The sequence below is a fragment of the Diorhabda carinulata genome, chromosome 5 (assembly GCF_026250575.1).
Source record: "Diorhabda carinulata isolate Delta chromosome 5, icDioCari1.1, whole genome shotgun sequence".
Taxonomy (NCBI): domain Eukaryota; kingdom Metazoa; phylum Arthropoda; class Insecta; order Coleoptera; family Chrysomelidae; genus Diorhabda; species Diorhabda carinulata.
Genome location: NC_079464.1, coordinates 16,677,432 through 16,698,141, shown reverse-complemented (window position 1 = coordinate 16,698,141; position 20,710 = coordinate 16,677,432). Strand labels below are relative to the sequence as shown.

The window sequence follows — 20,710 nt, the reverse complement described above, 5'->3', positions numbered from 1 at the left end:
TACGAGGATATATTGAAAAATTCTTAGCCTACTATAGAACCAAACAAAATTTCAATGTCAAAATATTTTAGTACTCAACATATTCTTCTCTTAATTGGATACATTTATCACAGCGTTTTCTCTTGCTCTGCAAATCAGATTTCCACAGCTTTTATTACCTCCTCGTTAGAAGAAAATTTACGACCTTTTAAACTTTTTTTCAGTTGAGGAAAGAGATGATTGTCGGACGGAGTCAAGTGTTCTAGTAATTCAAACCCTAAATCACGAATTTTTTGTATGAAAACATGAGATTGGTGTGTAGGGGCGTTGTCCTGCAAAAACAAAACACCTTTCCGCGTCTTTTCTATTTAATTTTTTCCCGTAAAGTGGTCAGTAATATCCACTAGTATTCTCCTGTTATTGTTCTACTCTTATCCAAAATATCAATCATGATTACTCCATGGCAATTCCAAAAAACTGAAGCAAGAACTTTTCAGCAGATTTTTGGATACGAAATTTCTAAGGTCTTGAAGAACCAGAGTGTCGCCATTCCATCGATTGTTGCTTTGTTTCTGGATCGTAGAAATCTACCCAAGTCTTATCCATAGTAACAATTCGGTTTAAGAAGTCTACACCGTTTTCAAATCTAGCACACATCAAACGCGATGCTTCTACCCCTGCTCTATTTTGGTCAACATAGGTTCCCAAACTTTTTTCTTCGTAGACCACTTTTCAAGTATTGATGATTTTGAACTCTTCAGTCTATCTAATAGAACATAATCGAAGTCGTTAACACTTTGACTTATTGATCTGTTGTAGATCATTTACTTGTCAAAGAGCAACGTGATTTGACTGAGGGCTTTGCGGCCTAATGGTTTTAACCTTTACACTACAAGAAGTTTTCGAACCCATTTAGTAGAATAGGAAAGAAATATCCCCGACATTTTCAAGCTTGGAGTTTCTGATTTCCTAATTGTTTATGATCATGACTTGATGACTTTTTGGGAAATCTGTGAAAGGTTGTGGTTCTTTAAAGATTTCTTCACCAAATGATCAGCTTGTCCATTGCTGAGCACTCCGCTGTGGACAGGTACCCCCATCGGAAGGTTCTTTGCCAATAGAAATAGTGAATAACAATCAAGGTGTTACTTTTCTTTCAATTTAAAAAAAAATAATGTCATTTGAAACTGTTTAACTTTTATTAACATTTTTAAAACGAAAAAAAAATGTTTCAAAATGAAAATTTAGTTTTACAAAACTAAATTCTAAATAATTCTAAATAAAAGCAAATAATTTCTCATTTGGCATTTATCGCCTAAACATTTCCTAACGAAAAAAAATTTCCAAGTATTTATATGTATATAGGAAAGAATAGACATGAAAGTAGTTGATGAAGAGGAAGTATAAAAGTATAAAATGGAAATGAAAATTACCTTACAAGTTTGGCAGCCTCCAAATCCCAAACTTTAAGAGCCCCCGCTCTTGAACCTGCACACACTAGTTCTTCTAATTGATTGAATTGTACACAATCGACTGCAGTGGTATGACCGCTCAGACTCATAAAACAACTTTGTTTTCCTACTGCCCATAAATTCACTTTCTTATCATCACCTCCAGTAACCAATACTCTACCGGATTTATGTCCCAATGCCAAGCAGTTGACGTTTGCATTGTGTGCCATAAAATCTTCTGTAAAAGAAATAGAAAGTTACATAATGACATTCTCGCATCAGCCCAATTTGCTATAGTATACGAGGAGTGCTACTCAAATACAAATAAACACAAATATTTACAATTTTTTCCAATCCGATTGGGGTTATCTCCAAAACATGTAATTTGAACTCATCAACGGGTTCTTCGGGTAAAGAGAAACATTGATTTCGCAATTTATAATTTATCTGCGGGAATAAGAATAAATCATTGGGTGCCAAATAAAGACTGTACGGCGGATGATCTATCAATTTGATGTTTGGACAGTTACAAAACGTTTTTGTTTGAACTGACGTGTGAGAGCTCGCATTGTCGAGGTCGATGGGTTTTCCTGACTTTTTCGTATACATGCTGGCGTACCATTCAGCATTGACCGTTCTACAATACTCTAATGGAACAGTGGCGACATGTCCTGTTATTCTGAAAAAACATGCGACTATTTGCTTCGAAGTGAGCAACAACTTTTGTTGGATTTGGTTCGTCTTGAAAGACCCATACACCCGATTGTTGTTTAATTTCGTTTTCATATGCATTGATCTATTATTCGTCACCTATCACGATCTTACAAACGTCTTTTGCACTACTGCAGTTTTTTCAGAATTTCTTTGCACCAATCAGTACGAGCTTTGTTTTGAGCAATTATCAATTTATGCGGTATCCAACGCGAAAAAGTCTTTTTGACTGGAAAGTTTTCATGCTATATTGAATGTATGCAAGTTCACGCACAGCATCAATGTTTTCTAGCACAACAGCTGATTTTGGACGACCTTCACGAAATTCATCCTGTAACAAAGTGCGACCACGATTAAATTAGAAAAACTAGCGAAACAAGGTAACTGGACATGGTGCTTCATCGTCAAAAATCTGTTGGTTTAATCCACGTCGAAAGTCATAAAAAATCAACGCACGAAAATTTTATTCCATTTTTTTACAAAGATGAATGTCTCAAGTATCTGTTAACAACTCAAATAGAACTCGCACGACGTTCTGAGTCGGTTCACCGTCAAACGTTATGAGTGCAATATTAGATTTGACATATTCACTTCAGTGTTGCCATATTTTAAAACTTCAGTAGCAGCCCTCGTATCTACTGTCAATGTGAAGACAAATAAAAGCGAAGTTGTCAAACACCTAATCTTTTTTGAACTGGCAAGGAATTATTAATAACTGTAATTAGATATATAGATTTTTGTGTTAATTATTATGAGATTCAATGGAATAAATTTAGTGTAGTGGCAAACAGTGAATTTTAAAGAAAAAGTGTCAATTAATGACAGAAGCATGAAAATTGGTAGGTTGGGCCGTGATGCCAAAAGAAAATTTTAGAGATCGGAGGCCTTCGAAATTCGGCATAGAAGGGCGCTGGTCGATTTTTGAGGTTCTACCCCTCCGTGAAAAAGTGGGGTGAGCAATTTTGACGTTCTTAGGGTCGATTTTACATATTTTGATCCTACTGAACATGAATATGTCGTTACTTTCAAGATCAGACCTCGAGAAGTGCCCCAAATTTCAAATTGAAAATTTTCCCATTTTCGGATTTTTGTGAAAATACGTGAAAATTTCGATTTTTCTTCAATAGACCGAATATTTTTTCAAGATCGAATTTTCGATTCGATATTCGAGTAGTAGAGGTCAAATATGACATGTCGAGGTGGGAGGAAACAGGAGGTACCGCAAGTTGCCTAGTTTCGAGGGTGTTTTTTATACGTTTTTTGAATATTTTCTTCTCTGTATGAAATGTGAGGAATTTTGAAGCATTACAAATAGTACATATGGTGACAAGAGAGCTCAAACAATGAGCCTATTCTTTATTGAGCCTTTTACTACATTTGGTTTAGCATTTAAAGAGCCACAAGTTTTGTTTTTTTCAGAGCATATTCGACGAATCTTCAGTATTGGGATCGATTTAAAAATTTTCATCGTTATAACCTGTTCTTAAAACAATAATACATTGTTGAGGTGTAGTATTATACTCAAGCGAAATCCTTTTTCTAATAGAAAAGAGCTTAACTTCTTTCTTTCGAATTTTGATCTATTTTTTCTTATACCTTTTTGTGAGTGGTTGGGAGATGCGAACGTTTATTCAAAGTTATTCCCCTCCCTTTCAGAAAATTTACCCCTGCGTCCATCCCCAAGTTTAAAAGCTTCACACTTACAACTTGAGACATTGCATTGGAATGAAATAAATTCCCTGAATATAAATAAGATATATGTAGGTATTATTTTTCATGTAAATACCGAAGAAACAAGGCTTATCATTTGGTTTAGGAGTTGACACCTTCTCCCATAATTCCTTCTTTAAGACAAAAAATGAACTCCCGCAGCGTTTCGGGAGTTTTACGCATTATGCTTGGGGTGATAGAAATTTCAAGACTCATAATTTGTGCCATTATCGACGAAAATTGGTGAAATTTCTGAAACCTTGCGCGAGTTCATTTTTTGTCAATGCCGTCAAGGATGTTCTACAAATAGATGCGGTTGCGCTAAGAATAATCTGTATTGTACCTCTGTATGGGGACAATTCTCTATCTGCGCGTGTTTTTGAGTGGTATATGCGCTTTAGTGAGGGCCGAGAGAGCACTGAAGATGACCAATCCCCAGGTCGCTCTGTGACTGTTTCAACAGTGACCAAAATCAACCAAATTGTGATTGCCGAGGCTGTAAGCCCCGGTAAAGGAACGATTAGAAAAATATTTCACGAGGAATTACACATGACAAAAGTCTGTGCGAAGTTGGTGCCAAAAAATCTGACTCATGACCAAAAGCTCTTGCGTCAACAGGTCTACTCAGATTTCTTTGAAAGGTTAGAAAAAGATCTGCTGCGAAAGGGACCCTATTTGAGTCGATTGAAGCGGTAATGCAAAAAACGGCAGAGCTCCTAAAGGCATTCACCAAAGAAGACTTCCAGCACTGCTTCCATCAATGGAAAAAACGTAAGGAAAGGTGTGTGGCGTGGCGAGGAGAGTATATTGGAGGGGGGATTCGAATGCAGAATAATTTATATGATAAAACCCTTTTTTGTAACCAGTGTCACTATTTAATAGCCAGACCTCGTATTACAACAAAATTTTCCACGAAAATATTTAGTAGCCGTAGTTTTACATAAAATGATTACAATTATACAAATTGTCCAAGTATTAAAACATTACATTCTCCAACTCGATTTTTCTTTTCACTTTTAAGGAATAAAAAGTTGATATTTGACAGTTGAGTAAACCCTACACACCCTATAAGAACAGTAATTAAAATGAGTGTGTTGCCATTCGAAAAATCAATCGAGATTGAAAATCGATTAATCGACATTCAAATCATCAACTACATTAAAGACTTGTTGTGTATCCATAGATTATATCTCAACAAATACTTGAGTAGATGATTAAAAAAAATTAACACTTATAATATTTAATATTTTTATAACGGAAATTACACATCTGTCCTTCTTAAATAAGTAAAATATAATTTATTCAAACAACGTCATTAAAAAAAGTAATCTACAGGTATATATCTAACTTCTGTATAACTTGTTTTCGTTTCTGATAACACTGGTCGACAAAACCAATTTTTATGTAGTAACACAAAAGAATGAATAGCATATTGTGATAAAATGGACCTATACAAATACGAAAATATGAAGAAAATAATTATAACACGTAAGGTTTTTATATTGTTACATTTATAGAGCCATATTCATTGGTAAAATATTTAATATTCTTTAAAAAAATAATTTCACGCTTTTTATATCGTATATATTGACAATATTTATAGTTTACATGTAATAAACATGCCTCACGTCTATTAAAAACAAACACTTTTAAGGAAATCACTTTAAATATCAATTAGCTCTATATTTTCCTTTTATGAGTGGTTGCACTTTCTCTTTTTAAAAACCAACAGTAATCACCCATCATGGCCGAATCCCATCGTCCTTGATACCGAATTTCCATTGTTCTATCTTGGTGGAACCTTTCACCCTGCTTATCACTGAAAGCTCCCAAATATTCGGGAAAAAAATGTCAGAATGGGGAATGGGGGAAATTTTCAATGACATTCGAGCACCAAGGAATTTGTAGGCGTCTAGAAGTTCATCAACTAACTGTTGGTAGTTTGGATCCATATTGTTGCCCAAAAATCCCCCCACTACACTAATAAATGCCTTCCATGCTCTAAGTTACTCTAAGCAATTTTCTTAATTGTGGCCCATTAAAAATACCTTCCTTTAATTTGACATCACTCAACTGGGGAAAGACTTCTCTAAGATATTTGTATCCATCACCCCTCTTTATCCACAGCATTTACAAAGTTTGTCATCAATCCAAGTTTAACGTGAAGGGGGGGGGGGGGGCAGAAGGAGGACATTTTTGGGATGTAAAAGGGGTATGAACTCAACATTTTGAGATCCCGGTTGAAACTCACTTCTTGCTTACCATTTTTTTTACATATTGTTAATCTACTATCCCATAGACAAAGAAAACAGCAATGTTTCGTAAGCCCACCCTGAAGTCCCATTAAAAATTCCAATTACCTTCAGGTCCCCACATATCTGCCACTTATACGTGTTGCAGTTATTTTGTCTAAAAGCAAGCGAATATTTTCATAAGTTTCTTTCATCTTCGCAGAATGAGCAACTGGTAGAGACGGTTTTAAATTTCCATTGTGTAATAACAATGCTTTTAAACTGCATTTCGACGAGTCAATAAATAGGCGCCACTCACTGGGATTATGCTCAATATCAAGTTTCTTCAATAGACCATCAATATCCGTACACACAAACAACGAATTTTCCATACTGTAGAATGCAGAAATTGTAGCATTTCTTTTTCTAAAGGTCGTAATCTTTGTCTCTTTGGCTAACAAGTTAAATTCCTTAAGACGAGAAGCAATAAATTCAGACTGTTGCTTTGATAACCTCAAATCACGTGCTAAATCATTCAACTCACTTTGAACAATCAAATGTGGCTCGCCGGAACTGGTACTTGGAGTAAAAATAGGGTCGGTTCATTGTTCTTTGGAGCTTCCTGATGATACGTTGTCTCCAGTATCTTCTAAAACAATATTTTGCGGATCTAAAGGCGCAATCGGTAGTAGTAAATCTTCGTTACGGGGGACAGGTCGTATAGCAGACCGCAAATTTGGATACTCAATCTTGTGCTTACCTTTCCTAGAATAACCTTCATTCTTTGTTAGGAAAAATAGCAGTTATCAAAATTGTTAGTGGCCCCGTCATACCATTGGAATTCCAAAAGGCCTTTCTATTGCTTTCTTTCTTCCCATTCATCCACTGCACCAATAATACGCTACAACTATCACAGCACGCGTGGGGAACCCACTGCTTGTCTTGGTCTCCAATTAAAGTACAAAAATATTTAAAATAGGTTTCTGTCACATTTTCGGAAAATGCCCTGGCTTGCAATTTCACCTTAAATTCTTCACAAGTATAGCAAAATTAGTCAGTAGAAGTTTTGCAACTGAGGCGCGGTTGATTGGACATTTTCGTCTTTATAATCACTTTTTGCACTATGATCAGAGAACCACTTACTATGAAACTCAACATAATACTAATTTTTAATGTTATTTTTATGTTTATTATTCTAAATAACACAGTTCAAGTATTTTTTCGGCCATAAAATTTACCGATATTAACCTCCCTTTACAAAATGACCTACATACTAATGTGAACAGGGATAATTAAGCTATTGAAAAGTGGTACTTGTTAGGGCTTAATAAATATTTTTCTATTGTTGGACGGGTATTACCTACCATTTTAAAAATTAAGATCTGGCCTGTGTTACCAAAATCTTTTCGGTCAGTGTGATTGGTGATTCCAAGATAAAAACTGTTAAATATCGAGCGTACTTTTAGTTATTGTCGTTCATTGTAATATTTTTCCTTTGTCATCGTTTATTGACGCAGTTAATAATTTCGATAATAAGATTCACATTGTTCTCTCAAAAGACATACAATATAATTGGTTTATAAAACGAAATCAAGTTTTTGACTGATCCCATTTAACCGTTGATAATTTGAAACAGCGTTATTATAACCGTAAATAAGATTAAAAACATCGATCTTATGTTCATCGGATAAAATTTTTTCTCTAACGAAATATATTTAGCAAAAATCTAACGTGAGACATAAGATCCAGAAGTTTTATTAAACTATCGAAATAATATTGTCAATTCGATATGATATTATACAATCGGCATCAAAAATTAAATCATAATGTATGATTTTGGCGCAAATATAATCGTGAGCAAAAAAATCAAGTTACACGTTTGCGGTCAAAAATCTGTAGCTAACATTCCTTTTTTGATTTAAACATCTGAAAACTATCTATGTTGTTATTGAGTTATTGTTTGGGAATGAAAACCTTTCAATATTTAGTGTTATTTTCCCTGGCCGTAATAACGGCTTCCAATCGCTTTTTCATGTATCATTTAAGTTTCTTTACTCGATCTTGTTCGATGCTATCTCATTCTTCAAAGAGTGCCGTTTCTGTATTCGATTTTGTGACTAGTGCGGAATTTATAGCCTCAACTTTATTGAATTTAAGTTCGGACTACGCGCTGGCCAATCCATAACGGCAATTTCCACACCCGGTGGATACTTCCATACAAAATTTGCAATATATGGACGGGAATTATCCCATATTAGAATGAAGTTTTCGCTGAAGAAAATGAAGACTTGAAGACGATTTCTTCCGGAACCGCATCTTCGATGAAAGTTACCAATCACGTGGTAACGACGGTAAAAAAAATAAGAGTAGGATGAAAAATTTTAGAAAGGAAGATAACATAACAAAAATGAAAGGAAAAATAATTCACAGGCAATCTGAGGTTGGGAAGTGGGAGAGGGTGAGTATTTATGTTGTCCTATGAAAAAAAGTTCATGGCAATAAAAAATTCTACAGATTTTGCATTTACAACTGTTTCACATAACCTTAAAATTTGTATAAAAAATTGAAAAAACCAATTTTGGTTTTTTTTTACATGTTTAAGCAAAAATATATTTTCCACCAATTCGGAGGAAACCTTCTCACGGCACAATCAAAGTGTAATTATTTGATAAAAATATTCATTTTTCTCTTATTTTTTATTAATATCGAAAATTTTCATGTCAAAATAACGGATTTTATTTTCGAGTTTCTTTCGTTTTCTTTCATTTTCTGAGAAAATTTACCATAGTTGTATATTCTTTACACTTCAGAAAGTAGGGATTTAAATAAATACAAATCCTACCGATTAAAAGAGAATAAGGAAAAAAATTAGTGTTTTTGATACAAAGTAAGATTTCGCCGAATTGCTCCGCAAATAGTTTTAAAGATAAAAATAAAAAAAAACAAAATTTAATTGTTTGAATCTTTACATAAATGTTGAGGTTGTGTGAGAAAGGGGTCAATACAAAAGTTGTAGAATTTTTAATTTCCTACAACTTTGCTATTCACCTTTAATCCATAGGATTTGTAATTTTTTATCATTAGAAACTCTCCCCCTTCTTCTTCCCCACCACCGTAGACTCCGAAAGTGTGTAGAAGTGCAAGATGTCCACTTCGAACATTTATTTTTTGTTTTTATTTGATAAGTTTTAGGCTAACCAACAAAATTTTTTTACATTTCAATTTTTCCCTTATGTAAGTAACATACTTTTCGACAGTATGCTGTTCAATTAGAAATGTTTTATTGTGTTTTAATACCTCCTGTAAGTATTTTCAATAAATAATTACAATTTATGATAATTTTCTTCAGAATGTCTCTTTATGGCGAACGGTTTCCTTGAAATGTACAACAATCTAAAAATCTAGATATCTCCTTAACCATTAAATTTATCGAGTTAAACAAAGAGTGCCTTTGTGTTTATTCCGTGAAATATACTACATGGACATACGTAATCATCTGATAAAAATTCTTAATGTTCGAATGTATAATTTAGAAAATATACTTAAAAAAAGTTCTGATTTCGCAACTTTTAAAGTCTATAACTCAGAAACGGGGGGTCATGTCACAACATTATTTTCACGTCATCTACTCACTCCCGGAATACTCTGTAAAATGTGATATGTGGTAAATAAATTTTAGTATTTTGTTTTATCTCGATTTTTAACTCAAGTTTGTTATAAGAATTGAATATTTGAGTAGAGCATTTATGTTAAGATTGTTGAAGTCAAGTTCCTCCATTACAGATTGTGCTTAACACTTGTTATGGATACACTCATAGCACAACCCCCAATTTGATTGATTCCAGAATTTTTTACGATGTGTTTTCGATGTTTTTTCGACCTTCATCAAAATTTTCAACGACACTGCTTGTAATTTAATTATATTTTCAAATAGTTATAAAAGTATACAAGTACTTAATCCTACACATAAAAATGTTTGTATCAATTAGAGATATTTATATCGATTACCTATCTCATGGATCATTTAAAAAAAAACCGTATAAATTGTAATTTTTGACGCTTTCAAGGAATTGGAGAAAAAAGCAAAAGTTATTCGATCACCGATATATTTACGATATAATAGTAAATCGAGAACATTTCTTTAATTTGAGTTTTGAATAAACTTAAATTACACAGTATTTTTCTTCTGATTTTAAAAATTAAATATTGTAATGCGGACCTGGACGAGTTATTTACTGTTCAGTTCATGATGAGACGTGTCTTATGTTGTTTTGTAAAAATTTTCGCTATTTGATCACCGGCATTATATACTGTCACCACATGCTGCAGACGATGTGGAAGGTGTTGAATACCATCAGACTCGGCAGCATTTACCACTACTATTGGAGTGTTAGCGCACAATTTTAGTTATCTTATGGTGTTGCAAACCTCCTACCACGTAGTGGTTCTTCAATCTTGCCAACGAAATCAAAGTTACTGGCCGAAATGTCAAGAGTTGATGAATCGGCCTCACAAAGGACAGAAGTAGCTAATAAAGTGTTCAAAACTTGTGATAGAGCTGAAATAACACCGGATTTGGGACCAAGTACAACAATGGGAGTTATGATGGCACGCAATGCACAATATCTACAGTTGGTTATATGCTGGGAAAAAAGTAATTTCGTAAAAAGTGACATTTTGTTACCTATCAACAGAGATAAAATGTCGACCATTTATCCTGTCACAGGAAAAAAAAGAAATTATGCGCCAAGGTAGAAGAGGTATTAGAAAAAAAAGCCTATACTTGATATGAAAAAATATGCGATGGAAAAAACATATTGAAAACGTCAGAAAATGTATTGCTAGTTCACTTTCAAGACTAGCTCAAACGAATAAGGCTTTAACTTTGTGATCCAAATAGTGGATGATGAGAGCATTAAAGAAACTATTTATGGATAGTTTAACACAATTGGAAAAAATTCTTACGAAACTAGTAGTATATAACTTGGGCACAACATTATATTTTAAATAAATAAAAATGAAGTTCCCCTCCTTGGACAATCTCTATTCCCACCATTAACGTCAACATGAACTCCTTTAAAAAAGAAAAAACAAACCGTTCTCTAATAACACAATCGTTCCGTACTCTTATGGAAAAAAGCTTCAAATAATACCATTTTCTATACACCGAAGCTTCCAAAACACCTAATGGCGTAGAAGCTGCAGTAGTAGTGGAGAACGAAATACAAACATTTAAACTATCTCCACATAACAGCGTCAACAATGGAGAACTCTATGCCAAATTATAGGCACTAATCATCTCTAGGAGAAATCAATACAATAAAACAGTCATAATTACAGCATGAGCTCGATACAAACAATTTAACAACTCTTTTCCAAACACCCTATAAGTATCCTTATTAAAACCCAATTACACCTTATCCACCAAACCAAGGCACACGTATCAATTATTTGGGTCCCAGCACACACAAGCATCCCAGGAAACGAAAAAGGAAACAAATGTGCCAAAGAAGCAGCAGATAACAACGAAGCAACAATTGTACGGGAAGTGATAGCAAACAGTGCCAATGGTAAAGTGAATGGAACAGATCGCAGTCGATATTAAAATCTATAAACCCATCCGTCCAGCCATGAAAAAACAGCTTCAAAAATCGTACGGACCAAATAAAAATCGATCGCTTAAGGTTGGGGCACACCAAAGTGACACGCTCCTATTTATTTAAACGAAACAACCCACCAATACGTGAAGCTTGTAACGAGAATATAAATATGAAACACTTATTATTGAACTGTAAAAAGTACAAAAACGAGAGACTAACTAACAACTTCTCAAACACCATGGTCGCTCTGCTGAACAATAATTGTAATACTGCAGACTTAATCAAATATCTAAAGGATACTCAACTGTATCATAAATTGTAAACAACTGACATGTAGCTAATAACCTTGTAGTTGATGCGACATTGAATGAATAAATAAAAAAACATGAAGTTGACACAATGGATTTAATTCGAGGAACGTGCTCCCAAGAAAGCAGAAACCGATCAATATTAACCTGATTTGTTGACTTTAGAAAAAACCACTACACTTGTAGAAAAAACGTTTTTTCCCACTATGACAATGCGACTGTCCATTCGTCCGCTATTGTTTTGTTTTTATGTAAAAAACAAGCACAACAGGGAAAACCCTATCTATTACACTCGAGTAATTCGAGTGTTGTCTGCCGTGTGGAGATTCTGTGGGTATTGAACTTCGGTAGATTGTATTGTTCGGCAAAAATATGCCTTGCTAGCTGCTTCTACAGGCTTGCACATATCCAAAGAAGCGAGTCCAGATAAATTGACGTTCTGGACGTCTCCAGGCCAAATCGGTGTACATGAGCCACTTCCGCTTGTCGAGTAGGTCTTGTCAAAACTGCTCTAGGTGGGATTATCTCGAAAGAGCATCTGCCGTGGTAGTATCGGCAAAAAAGAGTCAGATAAACTCTAAATCGTCTATAAGTCGAATTGCTCTATTCTGTATTAGGGCGCGCATCCTCAGGGAATGCTTGGGAGTCGACTTCCAAATGTGCGAAGCAATACTCCAAAGATGGATGAATCTGGGTCTTGTAGAGGAATAAAAAATAAATAAAGTAGTATATAGCTTTTTGGTTTTAAAGAGGGCTCAAAGTTTTTGTGAAGATTTCAAAGTAATAAACAGATAACGGCAAAGAAATACGCCTACTTTGCGATACTAAGTGTGTAAATTTAAAGGAAGATTATGTTGAAAACTTATTTAGAGTACAGTCTTCAACGAAAAGTCGTTTTTCCACCATCGTATAATTTAAATTTGGAGGTAAATGAACACTAGCCTGTCGGCGCGATATCTTCGATCATTATACATCGGGATATTAGATTTGATTGGCCAACTCCTTAGTCCCCATAACCTCCATAGTCTAGAACGATGTTAGAAGTTTATACTGGTGTGTTTGCACATGAAATCAGTGCACTTGTAGTTCGATACAAGTAGACTGGATGAGTTTAGGCACCTATAGTGAAAAATAGGTTGCTGCCGATCGTTTCACGGAGCCAAATAATATTTTTCATCTACTGTACAATAAAAAACCCATCAATGAAAATATTTTAGAGTGAATGAACTATGGATGGCAAAGTCATCAGATGTTTTCAAAAGGTTGTTTTCTTGGGTCATTATTTCGATATAACATGTTTATCTTTGGAAGAAAATGAAAGTAGATCATGTTGTATTAAAAGAAATTATGAATATTCTTTTTTTCTGCATAACTAAAAAGATAATAATCACCTCCGATAGTCGACGATGTTTTACAGCGGCACATATGCTCGTCCTTCTCAAATTTAAAATCTTGCCATCATTTTAATGATTTTTTTCAATTATTTCATTAACAAATCTCGAAGCCGCAAGACGTTTGTTATGTGTAACGTGAAAAATCTAGGATTATGGTTTGTCGTATGTCAGTCGCAATATCTTGAGAATATTACATCTAAATGGTCAATCTCATGCTTCCCTCACTACTGTAGCCTAGAGCGACGTTGTGCACATTAAATCTGTGCACTTGTACTTCGAGAGTGTAATAATTGGTATCGAAACGGGATTATGATAAAAAGATGGATATTGGTGTGCAATATGTGACAATTAATTTTTCTATCATTCCATTAAAAGTGTAGGGCATCCGAATCCAAGTGAATGTAACTGGTTGTAAAGGTGTGATGTAAGTAATAGCCTTTCATCTTATTTGGAAGGTAAGAGGCAAGAGAATGGATAAAATCTGGTATAGATTTAAAACGAATGAAAAATTTCTTAGAAATTATTGAAAACCAAATGTTTGAAGAGATCCAAAATGTTTATGGATTAGTTATTGATTAATGTATTTCAGAAAAGAAAAACAGACTTTGATTTCCAGTTCAAAACGTCTACAAAAAAATTTTTTGGCGAGGCCAATTACTTATCAGCATGGTTAAGTTATTTATTTTGAATTTTTTAATGGAATCCTTCAATTTTATAATCGGGATTGATTGTTTTATAACATAAAAATGATATTTTTGGGCGTGGTCGTGTGACACCCATTTTTTTAGTTTAAATTGTGCACCCACAAAGTATTGAATCACGCGCCGCAACTGACTGTGGAATATAAATCTCATTGCACTTATCCACTAAAAAATATTACCTTGAGATTCGATAAAGTTTTGTTAGCAATGTTTAACATCAATTTTAAAAATATTATAACAAGGTTTTCAGTACGTGATGCAATTTTATCAAGTATTTAAATTAAAAACAATGAATGTTCTTATGTATTGTTGATACATCAATTTACTGAAATTGGGTATATACAGAGTGTTCCGGGACTTTTTCTCTTACGAGGCTATATGCATTTGAAGTTGCAAAATCAGAACTTATATTTATGTCTATTTTCTAAATTACACGCTCGATCATTATGAATTTTTAATGGATAATTAAGTTTGTCTATGTAGTGTGCTTGACGGAATAAATTATTCTACATTACTATCTGAAGACCAGGTGCAGCTCATGCCCAATGGTTAACAGTCCATAACTTTTATAGGGACAATCTGTATAATTCAAAGATGGCAAAAATGAATTTTTCAATGGATTTTTTAACAAAGTCTACTCTTTGTTCAACTCGATAAAATTTATGGTTTAGGAGATATGTAGATTTTTAGATCGCTGTACATAACAAGGAAACTGTTTGTCATAAAGAGACATTCTGAAGAAAATTACCATAAATTGTAATTATTGATCGAAAATACTCACAAGAGGTATTGAAACACAATCAAACATTTCTAATTAAACTGCATACTGTCAAACATGGTGTTACTTACATAAGGAAAAAATTGACATGTAAAAAAATTTTGTTAGTTAACCTATAACTTATCAAATAAAAACAAAAAAAAACGATAATAAATGTTCAAAGTGGGCACCTTGCACTTCTATACACTTTTTTGTGTTTACCAGTGTTTTTAATATATCCCCCAAAAAATGAATCTGTTGTATTGAATTCAGGGAAACGTGGTGGCTATGCAAATGAACCTCTCCGACAGGGGAGCACTGCAGAGTATAATTGTGATAACTGTTCCTAATTTTCTTGTAAGTTGAAGTTATGTTGTTCCAAATACATAATAATTATTTTCATAAATTAAAAAGTTAACATTGCCCAGGGGTTAGTGCAAAGTGAATAATTTCCCATTTTTTTAAAGTTTATTTACTGTTTAATTTTTAATTAATAATTTTAATTATTTAAAGAACTGATTACGTTATTTGTTAGGGTCATTAATAAATACTGATTTGAGCTGATAAATTTGGTGGAAATCTTTTTCATATATCTCTCTATCACGACTGCCTTGGATTTTAAAAAAAATCAATTTGGAGTATTTTTAAAAATTCAATTCATGTCGAAGCCACTTTATGAATTTTTTTTGACTATGCGATAGTGGCATCATTACAGATTAAGAAGTTTTCTTAATTTTTTTGATCCAGATCATTAGAAGGGCTGGAATCATGTCAACTAGGGTATACAAATTTGTTTGTACCCTCACTTTACAGGCTTGTAATTTATTAAAATTCTGATTTTTTTTTATTTTTTTTTATATTCTTCAAAAGTCAATAAACAATATAAAAAAATTGGTTAGTAAAAATGTTTTTTTATGTTAGTTTCAAAATGCCTAAAATTTAGGCTTCCAGGCGAGAATACCCACTTAAGAGATTTAGATGACATATTTATGTTTCGTTATTTACATGTACTACTCATGGCAGCAGATACTTGGGCTAGCCTTTTAAATAACTTAATCGCATAAAAATAAAGTACTAAGAAACATCATAAATGCTTGATAGTACAACTAGATTGAAGACCTTCATGATAAACAGTTTGTGGAACTAATTATCACAAAGTCCACATCTTGAATACATGAATATGGAGGAATTTGAAATAAGAGTCAATATTACAAAATATAGTATAAAATGAACTCACTTTGATTGATTTAACAAATAAATATTATCTTGATTCTCAATGTATTATTATAATTTATTTACATTGCACTTCTTAAATTAAAATTAAATACTCAATACAGTATTATTCTGAAATTTGAATGCATATATATTTTACTTATTATCATTAATGTATTTGTTGGACTAATAATTCAGTCCAATATACTAATGCTTGTATGCTTTATTTCCCATATTTCCTAGATAATTCCTTTTTAATTTGGATAAAGGATTTTCATCACTTGTGTGACAATGCTAGTGTCACAATAAACAAAACTATGTGAGTAATTATTCAGTTATATAATTAAAAATGAGTGCAAAATGTACAAAAGAATATTTCTTATTGAGTTAGTGAACTAATCAGAAGCCCACATAAATGTTAAAATATTATGTAATTAACATTTTCAATAGAAAGTAAACGTGAAAAATTTGTTGAATTATGCAATTTCGTATTATTTAATTTTAATCTAAGAATAATTTAATTACAATACCAAAAAACATTTCCATAGTGTAACCAAGCATAACATACATATGTTATTGTAGGGTTAAGTTTTTAAAATGCCCGAATCATTTAGAAAAGTTGTATTGAAATATATTTATATATCATTAGTCAAATTATTGTGATTGTACACAACAGTACCACCTGGGTAGTTATACTTGGGTTTATATTTGAAAAAGTGAATAACTAAATAAACAAACAAAAATAAATAGAATGTGGATACTTACGAAATTTCCAAGATCTTTTTATAGAAGCCATTATGCCAAAAGGGGGTTTGTATATCTTATTTCAATGGTTATGTTCACCTCAAGTCCACAAAAAATCTCATTGTAACTTCTTCACAAACTCGATTAAAAATAGCACTAGCAATCTAAGATAGGAATAGTATTGAAAAACATAAAAAAATACACTTTTGGATGATTTTCAATGATTTCCTTGACATGTTTCCTAGCCATTGCCTTATAGGGTTTTTTGATTCAGCATAAAAAAATTCTAGCAAGAAGCAACCTTATATTAGAGTTTAATAAGGATAACGGTAAGTTTTAATAGCTTCTCGTTTCTTCTAATTTTCTGAAGGACGATAATTGTACGACAAATTTGATATTTGGCATTAATGACAGTAAACGACATATGACAGGTTGCGCTGTCATTGCTATTGTCGCAGACTATGGAGGATAGAGGTAAGGAAAACCGTCTTGTATGGTATTTAGCAGTTATATATTTTAAGTATAATTTTTGAATGAATGTGTATATTAATAGTTTCTTTGATACAGTTATGACATTCAAAAAAGAATTTAATTTACTATCCTACTTTAATAGTTTGTGGCGCTGTTTTTAAAATTTTTCCACCTGCTACTATAGCGCTACCTTAATTTGCTTTCTTACAACAGACACTTTTCTATACAACGATGGTCCTCCTTACCTCTACCCTCCATATCGCAAACTTTAACGGAACATTCTTAGCCTTTGTTCTATGTTTTGATTTGGTAGATCACTTTTAATACATGTAGCCGTAGAAAGTGTTGCCTATACTCAATAAATCATGCAGTTTATACTTCTAAATTCATGAATTAATAATTAGACTAATTTGCTGAGGAAATATAATATATTTCATATATATATATATATATATATATATAGATAAATTTTTTTAATAATTATTCTGCAATATTTGCATTATAATTAATAATTATAGAGAAGTTAGTGTTGAGTTCTAATTGAACATCATTGGTAAAAGGGGCAAACTATTATTAAATAGAAAGAAATATCTATTTATTTGCAATGTATGATCATTATTGAAGTAAGCAAATCTTAGAACTATTTCAAAGCAGTAGTATATCTATTGGGAGCAAACTCATTTTAAACCCCATTAGTCATGGAAAAAGTGATTTTTCAGCCTGCACTGTTACAGATTGTACTCTATAGTTAGATATCAGTCTGTTTAACTATTTTTGTGACCATTAAACTCTCTATTTTTGGTTCAATTGATGCAGCCTGAAGATATGTAAAAAATGCCACGAATCTGGGGACATTAACAACAATCCTCACTATTTTTGATTTGCTGAGTTTGATATTTAGATTTTAAAGATATAGTAATAATGAAACTACCTTCTGTAATTATTACATATCAAGATTTTTTATTAATTCATTCAATCCCCTTTTGCTTTTACTATTTTGGTGCACAATTTTGACATTTTCTGTATGAATTTCGACAAATAATCGTCGTCTATTTGGTTCCATTCGTTTTTCGGGATATATCAAAGATGTGAAGTGTAAGTAGGACATTAGTTCTGAATTTTTTCAGCTGAAAATTATAGTATTGCTTGTACATCTGTATGTGAGCAATACAATGATAATAGACTCTTAAAAAACATTCTTACAAAGGCTCTTTTCTCATTTCAAAGTGAAAACTCCACAAAGCTTCGCGAGCTACTTGACTACATCTCAAAGTATTTTAGATCATTACAACAATTAGGGTAGGCTTTAGAGCATTGAGACACTCTAATAAATTTTCTTGTAATTTCTAAACTAGACAAAACGTCAACCTGCGAATGGGAACAACTAAAAATGGCAAAGGAAGTTAGATCTTGGAAAGATTTAAAATAGTATATTACGTAACAAGAGTTGCAAGTAACCCTATAAGCACGAAGAGAAAAATTTTACACACGTAGCCGCGCAGCGGCAATTGCATAAATTTCATTGGTGCGTAATGGGCTTACAAATCGTGTAACGTACTATATTTTTTCTACGCTCTTTCATTTTTTCCATTAAATAAAAAACATACTACTTAAGAAAACGTGTCCTATTTTTAAAAAATTGCATAATGTGTTGCCTACATTTAGGGGCATCACTCTTTCAATCCTAAATATATCTCGTTAATGCTAAAAGTTTTTTATATTTTTTAATTGACTAAATTCGTGTAAATATACTAAATAAAGTCTTATGTAAATAAAAAGTTAATTGTAATTTAATAAAAGCAAGAAGTTTAAGTTTTCTTTTCAAAACGCACGTGTATGTTATGAGATCTCATTATGTGCATGTTATTGTAAAATGTCATTTACAAGGTATGTTGACAGCGCGATTTTCAACGTTTACAGACGTGGGCGTAGAAAAACATTTTTAAGAGGTTGAGCGGAGATGCTAGAAGCTATCGAATCAAAGGTTTTCATCAAATAAACCTTCAAAATCAGTAAAAATCTTGCAAATCCCTCCATTCCACTAATGCCAAATGTCTCCATAGCAAAGGAATTCAATTGTAGACAATAATTTTATCTTTGAAAGGTTTTCTAATCTAAGAAAAAAAAAATAAAAACACGTTACGGCCTTTATTTTGCGCTTCAACATTAATTGTCTGAAACCAAAGGATACACGTGTATTTGATCCCTTAACTCAACATAAGATTCAAACCAACTTTCTCTTATTAATTAGAATTTCATAAAATTAATTTCTTCAATACCTGTTTGCAAGGAAATAACCCTTTAAATCATATTTGTTACAACAAATTCGTTAATTCATATTGGAGGAAGACGCAACTTAGTCTTCAATTATGACAAAAGTATACAGTTGTTCTTCATCCCAAGAATTATTTCACGAAATTGATTTTCCAATCAGAACATTCGCTTTTGCACCAGGCAGGTGTGCAGTTGTCATTGTTTACAATCAGAGAGTCACTTTGGCCAATTTCAGGTAGAAATTTAACAAAATAAACAGTTCGTGATTGCATCACTTACTTCGAGTATAGTCCTGAACAAATTCAAATCAAAATATCTTATTTTCCAGCATTCCGTTTGGTCAATCACATTCCATTTCATATAACCGGTCAATTTCTGATAAAAAATTACAAAGATCGAAATTCCAAACCATCTAAATGCTATATTTACCTTTTTGCTTTACCGGCAGTTTATTTAGAGATTGCTACTGCCTTGCCTACAGAAAATTTCATTTCGACACGATTTGTGTCTCGACGAGGGAGACCATCAAAAATATATTCTGATAACGTGAGCAAGTATGTAGGCGCTAAAAATGGGCTCAATGAACTCACTCAAGTACTATCATCTCATTAGTCAAACCTTATCCAGTTCACGAGAAAGCATGGAATGGAGTTTAATTCCACCAACTTCTCCACATTTTGGTGGTCTCTGGGAGGCGGGTATGAAGAGTACAAAATTTCACATAAAAGGGGTCGACAGTTCCTTATCCCTTTGTCACGCACATAACTACAAACCACATATATGTACATCAACGTATACAGCAAATCCACCAGCATTTTTAGCGCAGATGGAGCAATTATTACAGTAACGCCAACGCTGACATACCACTTCCAAACTTCTTAAGGAGGATAAATTGGTATTAGTAAAAGATGAAAATCTTCCTTTTAAGAAATGGAGATTAGGAAAAATAATCAAGCTGCATCCCGGTAAGGACTCTCTCGAGTAGGCACAATCAGGATTGGTTAAGGAGATATCAAGAGGCCATATTTCAGGATATGTCCATTACCAACAAGTGACTAATATATTATTAATAATGAGTGAACAGTGCATTATTACAAACTATTGAGCTGTATCATTTCAAGGCGTCCGGTATGTTTGAGCATCTTTAACCTCGCGCTGTTCCTGACG

At 33.0% G+C, this 20,710-nt stretch overlaps 1 protein-coding gene across 5 annotated transcripts in view; it reads right to left on the bottom strand.

The window, feature by feature from the left end:
• LOC130894647 (katanin p80 WD40 repeat-containing subunit B1) overlaps positions 1-17,222 on the bottom strand; it is a 168,822-nt gene extending 151,600 nt beyond the window's left edge. For 3 of the 5 annotated variants that reach the window (XM_057801587.1, XM_057801588.1, XM_057801586.1), the window contains exons 1-2: positions 16,820-17,204; positions 1,413-1,668 (exon numbers count right to left, since the gene is read on the bottom strand). In XM_057801587.1, coding sequence (XP_057657570.1) covers positions 1,413-1,668; positions 16,820-16,850 — 287 coding nt within the window. In that variant the 5' untranslated portion in view covers positions 16,851-17,204. Of the gene's footprint in view, positions 1-1,412; positions 1,669-16,819 lie in introns of all 5 variants that reach the window. The other 2 variants (XR_009059358.1, XM_057801585.1) reach the window with 2 other exon arrangements.
• Positions 17,223-20,710: the final 3,488 nt, after the last annotated feature.